At 33.5% G+C, this 10,756-nt stretch overlaps 1 protein-coding gene across 3 annotated transcripts; it reads right to left on the bottom strand.

The window, feature by feature from the left end:
- Positions 1-2,358: 2,358 nt before the first annotated feature.
- Positions 2,359-10,257, bottom strand: LOC102617068 (galacturonokinase). 3 transcript variants are annotated; one of them, XM_052434263.1, is made up of 14 exons: positions 9,981-10,257; positions 9,665-9,778; positions 9,095-9,166; positions 8,599-8,642; positions 7,747-7,840; positions 7,359-7,424; positions 6,753-6,832; positions 6,280-6,379; positions 4,850-5,025; positions 4,660-4,700; positions 4,553-4,581; positions 3,531-3,600; positions 3,341-3,430; positions 2,359-2,798 (listed from the first exon to the last, which is right to left on the bottom strand). In XM_052434263.1, the coding sequence occupies exons 1-14, from the start codon at positions 10,011-10,013 to the stop codon at positions 2,554-2,556; spliced, it is 1,254 nt and encodes a 417-aa protein (XP_052290223.1). In that variant the 5' UTR covers positions 10,014-10,257; the 3' UTR covers positions 2,359-2,553. The 3 variants fall into 3 exon arrangements, with proteins under 3 accessions (XP_052290223.1, XP_006474310.1, XP_006474311.1); XM_006474247.3 differs by having other exon boundaries at positions 7,747-7,900; XM_006474248.4 differs by lacking the exon at positions 9,981-10,257 and adding an exon at positions 9,905-9,955 and having other exon boundaries at positions 7,747-7,900.
- Positions 10,258-10,756: the final 499 nt, after the last annotated feature.

The following is a 10,756-nucleotide window of genomic DNA, read 5'->3' on the forward strand; positions in this document are numbered from 1 at the left end:
AACGAAATTCGCAGACCGTCTAACGAAAGAGAAAGATACATCTCGTATTGAATTAGACACAGCACGACAATCTTCAATAACAAGGCTAAAACTACTAGGACCCGAGAGATTATTAACTAGAGCATTGTACACATTTAAGCATTCCATCTCAATAGTTACATTAGACAATTGTAGTTGCTTAATCCAACTAAGGGCCTCGCAAACACCAAGGGCTTCAGCATCACGGGCACTAAATTTTCCAGGAATGCTACAACACCTAGCTGCCACAAATGCACCATTTGAGTCTCTTATAACATTGCCAAAGCCAATATAACCCCTGGAAGCAAACAGTTTTATGTGTGAAATAAAAAAAGAAAAAAGCATGAAATCCTTTTGAGAGCCAAATACTATTAAAAAAGAAAAAGAAAAGATAGGATTAGCATTAGGACCAGAGAGAATTAAACTCGTTCTAAAAAGAATCGGTTGGGTTCAGTATTTTTTCCTTAAGATTGGAACCGAATCGAAAATAACCATTAACTTTTATTATATTAAAATAGTATCAGGCGCAATGATTAAATAAGACATAAGGAAAAAAAATTTACAAAGTTAAATTTTGTGAGAAATAATAAAAAAATTTATTCCAATTTAAATTTTTTCATTTAATTTTTATTAGCTCTTTAGAACTCAATACTAAATTGAACGTGTCTGTTGTCCACCCCCAATTAGCATTTAATAGTTAAGATGGTGGATATATATATATGTGTGTGTATATATATAAATATTTCAATATGAAATTTTAAAATGTAGAAACGTCTGAAAAAAAAGTATAAATCATACGGTTTAAGTGCTTCAAGTTGTAAGTATTTAAAACCTGTAATTTTAAAATTTTACCGGACTTTTCCCATACTTTAAGATCTCATACCAATATATATATAATAAATAATAAATAAATAAATAAATAAAAGGAGTGTATTGTGTAATTAGTGGCGATTACGCTCAGCAAGCAAGCAAGCAAAACATACGCATTCAATAAAAAAAAAATACAGCTTGACCGCAACTACACTCCACTAGTATTTGTCGGGTGATTTACCAATTTTAGTGCAATTATTTAACATCATCTCGAATTCGAACGGAATTTATTAGTTTTCTATCAATTCAAGTTACAACAACCCTACAGTTGTCATTGTTCGAGCTCATATCGACTCATCTCTCTCTCTCTCTCTCTCTCTCTCTCTCTCTCTCTCTCTATATATATATATATATATATATATACACACGCGCACACACACACACTGGGGATATAGGAAGTCTATACCTAAAATTGAGTTAAATCTAGTTAAAAAATATTTGGTAAACTTTTACGAGAGTAACTATTCATGAGGCGTTAAAAGCAGAAGATGATAGTCCATGATGAGAAAGTTGTTGTCGCTTCAAATTACTTCCAATTTATTTATTTCTTTTAGATGCCAAAGCATTTCGAATATCATGAATTCAGAATCACCAATCATCCATTAGATGCTCAACTTGGGCAAATGCATTCGATACTACATACATAAATAATTAAATGAAAAAACAGTTCACCACCATGGTGTTTTGATTGAATGGCTCTCAAATAGTTTCATTTTAGCGACCAACCGACTTTGAACCTTAAAAGAGGTGGGAGATTAAAAATAAAAATTAAAAAAAATCAGTCAAGGTCTAACTTTATTGTCAACAAGCGATTTTCTTATGACTTAGGTTTTAGGTCCGATCTTTAAAGTAGTGTTAGGGGAAAAAAAAGAAAAAAAGAAAAAAAGGGGTGAAAAATGGTCTTGAAATGGAATGATTATCATGCCAACTATATCAAGTTAATTTGTCTTGAAATGGAATGACCAACGGGAAGGGTGCATCGCGTGGTGGCGCAATTGCGTATTGCAATTTCATTAGGGGGGGGGGGGGGGGGGCGGGCTTTTATACCCAACGCATCTCGTCAATTGACAATCCACACCCACCTCTAAGTCTAATGAGAATTCAAACAAAAGTTGGCGATCACTCACACATCAATTGCAGCATATCATATGCTGTCGTGTTGGTAGTAATTAAATGTGGTCCCCTTTTTTTTTCTTTTTTTTTTTAATAAGCATCTGAAAATTGTACCGACATGCACGTAAATCTACAAACACGTGCTTCTTAAACAGATCACGTACAAGCAATGGCGGAATTAGGATTTTGGTTTCACAAGAGCCATAATAGAACAACTATAAATTTTTAATTGGATTATAACGTAAAATCTACGGAATTGTAGAGGCTAACAGTGGGCTCTAATGGATAAATCATACACTTTAGTAGGCGATAATAAATCCTTCCAAGTCAGATCAATTTTCTTGAAGGATAATATCATAATCGGAGAAAAATGTATGATATTCAAGGCAATGAATTTGGAAAAAGAAATTCCACGATGTACGACTGTCGACATTCAAACTCAAACTAACATTCCGGAGTTGCGTTTCAATAAAATATATGTGATTCAACAAAAATGAAATGAACAAATGGAACTGTGATGCAGTAAGGTACCGAAGAGGAGTTGGGTTCTGGTCAGATTACCCGAGCAGAGTCACCTGGTTCACAAATCAATACAGCCGAATCTGCGTTTAACTGGCTAGCTAACTCAGGCTGGAGCTCAAAATATTCTCTCCTGACATATGACGCAGCTTCTTCTGCACGATCAGCATCTACAAGTGCAAGACAGCATCCTCTAAATCCAGCGCCACTAAAACGTGCTCCAAATACTCCAGGTGCCCTTTGGAGAATCTCATTCAGTTGTATCAATGGCTCAGAACCTTTAAAGTAACCATTAAAAGGACAAAACATGAATAAATCTCAGGTTACATAAGCTATGCAGAAACCAAGGGTTTAAATGATAAGAGTACCTTGTGACCAGATTTAATTTTAAATCATCCACTTCAAAAACTAACAGCCAATATTTGATTGTAAAATGAATTCAACATCATTATTCTCATTCCTTAGTTATATGCTGGGGTAGAATGGGAAAACACTGAAACTAGATGAAATTTTATATGGCACAGCTGCCAAAAAAATTAACATGACCAAATTAAATTATCATAAAAGTCAAAATGATTTTTTAGAAAAATATATTTGAGAAAGAAATTGCATTATAAAAAAAAAAAGCGCCAGGTCACAGTCTAGTACTGTGCACAGCATCTGTTAGAATTAGTACTAATATTAATTCACATCGGTTGGGAAAAAGACATCACTGTGAATTGTAGGATACTTGATTACAGTCATATGAAAATATAGGTGCACACCGCTATGATTAAAACTAATGTATAAAGGAAAACAATGGACGGAATTAAGGTTGTACCACATTCATAGTTATGAATAGAACTTAGACCAGAGGCTGAAATGAGTTTTCCAAAATCTTCTAAATTGCCTGATTTCCAAGCTTTAAGTCCTGAAACAATAAAATATATCCACAAGTTTTATAAAGCACAAAACCTAATAGACATTAATTTCCAATATGATTTCAAGAAACCATGTCCAGAAAGCAATGCCTTTTGCAGCCCGCCTGTTCTCTGTGAAATAATGCTGTGCTCTTTTAGCTATAATGGGCTCCAGTTCACTCTGTACAGAAAGAGAGTTGTATAAAAAGCAATAGAATAGTCACAATGAAATTCTTTTAAGCAAGTTCATAAGGGACTTAAAAAAATATATATATTATGAAATAGAATAGTCTCTCCAATATCGACAACAAGTTTTGAATATAATTGACATGAAAATTTGCAGTCCTAGAAACTGTGTTAATTGTCATGATGCCATGTCCGAGTCCCTATCTATAAAGTTGTAAGGCCATTTGGATGATCAATTGGTTACCTCTCCCTGGGGAAAATTTCTATTCCATAGGAAAGCTCATTCAGACTGATTATATATGGCTTCCTGAAGACAAGTTTCGTCATCTGGCTCTTGACTTGCTAGGCCATTACCAACAGCACTCACTGTAGCAGATACTTTTCCATAGGGGAAAATTAATGGAGATTCCATTAGAGACCTAGGTACTTATGCTGGGCATTAGTGTAGGACTTCAGGTCAATTACATATTGTTTATCTTTTTTTTTTAAAGTTATTATCTATATAATTATGTTTTAGTTATATTCAGATTCTGATCTCTTTCTTCGATTAAAATCACTATTAGTCTAATACCAATAATTGGAATCATTTCAGTATAATAAGGATATATATGTATCCACGATTGAAAATTTGTTAATAGTATGCTTTTAAAACATATGAAAGGTTCCTATGGTTATTTTGGATTAGATTTAACTTAAGGTGCAACATCTTGTTTGTACCTAAGCCTATAAGTCTGTCTAACCGGTCCTTACTCCTTAGACCAGCATTGACGAATAAAGCATAATGATTTCACACTCCTTTCAATTCAAAATTCTCCTTTTCAACTTCTTTCTTCCTTTTATTTCCTTTCTCTAATTTCTCCAAAGATAAGAAAGCTGAACTCTGTCCTTAAATACCATAAATTGGAACTCATTTAATCACAACCATGAACCTGCTGCAAGCCAATTACCTTGTGAGCTTCATAAACCTCTTCTTCAACTGTTAGAAATAAAATCAAAATCATTATCAGCTGTAACATAACAAAACTTGAGAACAAAATTAGGTGAAAGTACTAGCCATTGCACAATCGAGGCTCCATTTCAGCTTTTCCAGAGGCACTGTAAAACATAAGAAAAGTAGGTGTAACTGATATGTATGTGATTCACAAGTTGTCAGAACACATGCATATTAGGGAAAATCACCACATTAAGCAACTGAAAAATATCCTGCAGCAGTAGGATCTAAGTTACAAGGGAAAGGATCATACCATAGAAGAAATTTTGCTGCCTCTTGACATTCTGCAACTCGACAATTATATCCGGGATTGTTAGTCAGGGCACACCTCAAGCCTGAAAACGCCAATAATATTTTGTAGGACTTTTTAAACTCAGTTTCGCCACCGTTCTGAGGTTCTCGAGGTTGTATAATTTCGTATTCCTTAGACTACACATGCCAAACAAGATTCATGAAACAAAACCACTAATCTAATAAAATAGGAGGAAAATGTTAAATCAAATGAAAGTGGAGAATTGGTTGGTGCATCTGCAGTTCACATTTTGAGAAACCGATCAGCTAAATTTTTGAGATCTTTTAAAGACAGAAAAGAAACATGAAGCAACTGCAAGAACAAAAATAACATGATTCTTTTTTTATCAGGATTTTTTTTTTAAAAAAAAAAAAATAGATAGGCTAATCACAAAAACAACATGAAGTGCAATGCCTGACAGAGAAATTAAGGAAACAAAAGAGGAAAAAACTACACATCCTAGAGATATATACATGCAATATTTATTTCCCTTGTTGGAGGTGGATTTCTATTCCTTTTTTCAAAAATATCCATATCCTTCTTTTGCTAAGGATAGTGGCCATTATAAATAATGTGGCACATTTAGTTGCTTTGTATCCTCAGCAGCTGTAAAGAAAATACATTGTGAAACAAGAAATGTGTTGTTGCCTCTTGCTAAATGTGTATAGAGCAGAAGCTGTAGACACGAAGTGGTGAGATATAACATACGCAAAAAGTTTGTGTTAGCCAATAATTTTTCTTAATAATTATCAGTTTCTTATCAATATTGAATAACCCGAACTACCCATTTTAGATTAGCTCAATATGTACCCAGAAGGCCAATATATTTTAGAAAGCTAATCTAGTGGACCAAGGATTTTTCCTGGGCCTGGCTGGGTCTTACCTGGTCTCTCTCGGTCACTGCCAAAAAAAACTTAATGTCTATTATATGAAATTTTATCCACATTTGAATGTTTCTCAATTATACGCACCAGTAATTATTATGAAACATGAGAATTGTACAAATTCTTATCACATCCAATGAGGGAATCTCAGTTACATGAAGTTAGGAACTCAAAAGAATTTTCAATTAGAATATTAGTCTTCATAGGAAAACTAAAGTACTTCTCAATCAATTATTTTTTACTAGTTACGAAATGATACCATAAATATTATCCAAACATGTTATGTTTTTGATAAATTTGATTTTGTCAAAAATCAAATTCCTCATGCAACTACGCTGTAGTGCAAATTCATGCTGTAGAATGATACACAAGGCAGAATGAGCTAAATAATTCAATAAAGGTTTAAAATCTGACTCTTCAATTGATGAAGTCGACTTGAATAGATACAAATGTAAAGAGATTGATTCTTACGAACATTTGATACAGATACAAACAACTATACGTTACCTTGCAGTCCATGCACATTAGACAACCATATCTTGAAAGTAATATAGCTGACTGATCAAGTATGCCATTCCTTAGACCCAAATATCCATTTTCAATTAACCTAAATGAGCAGAAAAGTAAGATGTTAGAAAGTTCTAATGCTCTAAAACTTTGGAAAATGCTATGAGATCTTTAACAATGTATATAATACGAGCTCCTAAGTATCGTGATTATAAAGCAGCAATTACTAAATTCTTGATAATAAAATACATCTCAGTTATTCCAATGCTTCTGAGTATTCAATTATTCATGATAAGGAAGCAGGTGTATATGTAGGTCATATTAAGTTTTCTAGTAATTATAATGAGACGGATGCCTTTTGCCATACCCTTTTCAGTAACCTGCAGATCAATCTAGATAAGCTGTCTATTAAATCACAAATAAAGATACAAACAGACATACAGCAAATAAATTCATGTGTAGAAGAAACCTACCGATCATATTCTATGTTATCCAAAGGAGTTACATTCATATCATTTGCACTTTCCAAAGCCAAAAGATAAGCAATTCCTACCTGTAAAATATTTTGTAATGTTATGCATTGGAAAGATATCAATTCTTTACAACAGAAAAGCACTGCTCAAAAAGCTGAAATTCCGAAAACCACCATTGTTAGTCCCCTATTTGGAAAATTTACTTGTTTATTGTATTAATTATGCCTTAATCCCTTTCCCTGTTCGTCATTTTCTCCTACACATATGAGATTCTGTTTTAATTTGTTTTAAATTAAGTAGGCTTCTCCATTGTATTATGACCAATAAAAGTCAATTCTGGCTCTCCCTTAATATTAAATTAAATATTTTCACTACATCTACTTGACCATGATCTATTAAAATTCCTATGACATTTGCCCCCCCCCCCCCCTCAATTTTATGAAATCTTCTTTTCTTCTTAATAGAGTGGTAATAATAGGTTTCTCTTCAGGAAATTCAGAGATTAATAATTTCAAGCAATTATATTGTCTTTGTCATTACATTTCCCAGGATAAGCATTCCTCAGCACTCAGCAGTCGATATATTAGAAGGAAAAGACATGCTTACCGCAGCAGAAGAGCTAAGGCCTGAACTGTCAAGATTATCGGAACCACAGATGTACCCAATAATGCCCTGCAATGATCACAACCGATCACTGAAATTTCCAGACAAGCAAGAGTTTTACAGGAGAAAGCACTAAAGTATCAGACAAGCCACGTGTCATCATTTTAGTAGTATTGAAAGTATATTAAAAAGAGAGCACCACAACAAATCATTAATCAGAGCAAGTTTACATGACATGAGTGCTCAATGCCTTACATGTCTGGCAAAAGGAAACAAAATGTATATCTTATCCAAAGTTCTGGATTCAAGGGCAATAGAAGCTTATCTTTGATAACCCATATGATAGAGCAAATAAATGATTCATAAAGTAACAACAGAGAAATATTTTAACCTCGGTAAGAATGTTCCCTCTACTCTGTAGAGCATATAGGGCTCCTCTAGCATAATTTCCCCATTTGCATTCTTCTTTTATTTTAGCAGAATCACTTGCATAGACAGCATGATGTTTCTTAACCGAATTTGTTGGTTGCTGAATTTCGTCAATTCTATCATAACCCAAAATGCAAAATAATTCAATTATAATGAAGCATAGCATTACATGTGAAGCAGTGCAATTAAATTCACACATAAAGATCAACAATTTTACGCAGAGAAGAAGTTACATGCAGAGCAAGCAACGACAGTCCACAAGTATGACAGTCAATTTGTTTTAAAAGAGAATCTAGAGTAGTTTTATATTCTTAGCGTCAGGCTGAATCAAGCATCTTTAGTTTTTTTCGACAATTTAGGAACTATTCTCCTTCTAAGAGTTCCGAGGTATTACTTGTTTAAGGGGGACTTCTTATTTGTTTAAAATAGATTTAGAAGTTCATTTTAACTTGCTTTTCCTATTTGAGTAGGAGTAATGGTAATCGTTCACAATATATTTGGTTTCTTTCCTTACGCAATCAGTCATTTTTCATGTATTTGGCCAAAGATTATGATGATGCAATAATGTTCTTCTCTCTTTTTTGTCTTTGTATTTTATTCCCCCCAGTTTGTATTCCTCTTACTTAGCTATAATTGAAAAACAATGCCATCTGATATGTCTGGTTTAGATAATTCACACCATTAACCCCAGTGAGATTGAAGTGTGATAATAGTTGGATTAAAAAAAAATTGAAAATTTATTGTGTATCTAATATATACAAAGATAATATAAGCAATAGAATATGACAGGGAATATGTAAAACAGTTTCCACACCTGAACCTAACTTCTCCATCAAACTGGCCTGACCGCAGCACAACCTACACCGAAAACTTTCAAATTCAGCATATTAGTGACATTGGATGCAATTCTTAAGGTGGATATATGCAGGAATCTTTCTTCAAGGACATGCATTACAGCTTCCTGATCCAGCTGATAAGTTTCGGATTTAAATCAGGAATACAATTAGCTGGGAAGTTAAGAGTAGATAAACCATTATCACAATCAATATCTGAAGGAACAGACTGATTCTCTCTCTAGTGGTGATTTAAGCCTCAAATCTCTGAAACCTTCTGACTTTTACACAGTTATAAATCAAGGCCTCGCATCTCTATATTTTTTCATGCTTTCAATCTATATATACTCAGAGAATCAGCGATGGAGATGACACATAAAAATTTCTCTGTGGGGTACAATTGATCAACTAAAACTTCCAAACAAGTCCAAACTACTTACATGAAATTGAAACGTAAAATGATTGTCTCATCTTTACCTCAGTGTCACCAGAAGGTACAAATCCTAGAAGTATTCCTTTGTTTATTGTCATAGCTGAAACAGTTCCTCCCTGCAAGCATCAAGCAGAAATAGAAAAAATACCTTTTTAGTTTATGAAATTTGATGTGATGAAGGTTGCAGACGAAAACAGCTATGTTGAAGTCCAGAAAATGTCACAAACCAATAAGGGCACTTAATCTATAGCTGTGGTAGAAGGTTGCAGACGGAAACAGCTATGTTGAAGTCCAGAAAATGTCACAAACCAATAAGGGTACTTAATCTATAGCTGTGGTAGACAAGGACACTAGCTAGCAAATATAAACAAGTGGCTAGTCGGTAAACATTAGCTGCCAAGTAAGAGTTCGTGGATGTGCTTTCGACATTGAGCCAAAAAGCACTCCAGTTACAAGCAAACTCTCTATTCAAAGAGATGAAAATATAATTATAATTACTACTAGCATTTCTTAAAGACTATGTAAAATATGAGTTTCTTAATTTTCCTATAAAAAATATAACCACTATGGTCATCATTAATCAGAACTACGAAATCAAAGCATATTGAACTAACCTGATGATCAATATGAGCTCCCAGTGGACAGATACGATAAGGAGACACAACAACTCGAACCTCTTCAGCATCTCTCCCAGACATCTCAGAAACTTTATTCCTCATTTCTTTTAACTGCAACAAGTAAAAGAAAATAAAAACTCAAACAAAAACCAACAGCGCAGCATTCAATGAATAAGAAATGTATAAATCATAAGGCCAAAATCAGCATTAAGAAAGAAACCCAGATATATTTTTTACAAATTTAAAGCCACCCATGATAACCAATCTAGAGGAAACAATGAAACCAAACCACATAGAATGTAAAGATTAATACCTGGTCTTCGGTAGGCCAAGAAAATTCACCCATATTTGCAAGTGAAAATGAAACTTTCACGCCCACCGTAACCCACCCAAATGAGGAAAATATTTATAAGCCTATATGGGATCCTTCGGAGAGTGCCGACAGCGACAAACGGAGACAGATGAGCAGAAACGTGAAATAAAAGCAAAGCACTAAGGACAAGAGTTTTTCAATGATAGGAAGTCACACTGCCAGTTCAGTCATTGTTAATTATTTTTCTTGGATCTTAATCAAGATAAGATCCAACTGTTGTTTTTTGCGTTGTCTTGTTTTACTTGTATACGCAATTTTAGAGAATTTTTAACCGCATTTGGAAATGCTTTAGCCATAATGTTCTGTCTTTACTTATTTGACCGTTGGGATTTACCATTTTAACAAAGGTGTATTGAGTCTACTTGATCATAAATCCATTTTGTTTATTTATTTATTTATTAGATGACATTATTACTTAAATTACAATTGAAACTAATTTATAAATTTTATATCGTACAATCTAAATTTTATCCGCTATAATATTTTAAAAAATATTATTTTTACTTAACTTGAAAAAGAAATTAAACCCCTACAATGTGTTATAAGGTCTTGTACTGTACTCGTGGCCTCATAATTGTGAGGGTAGGTTCTAACCCCTCGGTTTTAGTCGAGCGGCTAAAAAATATATATATATTTGGTTAGTCATGATTAATTACATTCACATCTTGAGTTTTTATCATTTCTCATATAAGGTTACAATTTTGTCTGTTGTATCA

The sequence above is a fragment of the Citrus sinensis genome, chromosome 9 (genome assembly GCF_022201045.2).
Source record: "Citrus sinensis cultivar Valencia sweet orange chromosome 9, DVS_A1.0, whole genome shotgun sequence".
Lineage (NCBI taxonomy): Eukaryota > Viridiplantae > Streptophyta > Magnoliopsida > Sapindales > Rutaceae > Citrus > Citrus sinensis.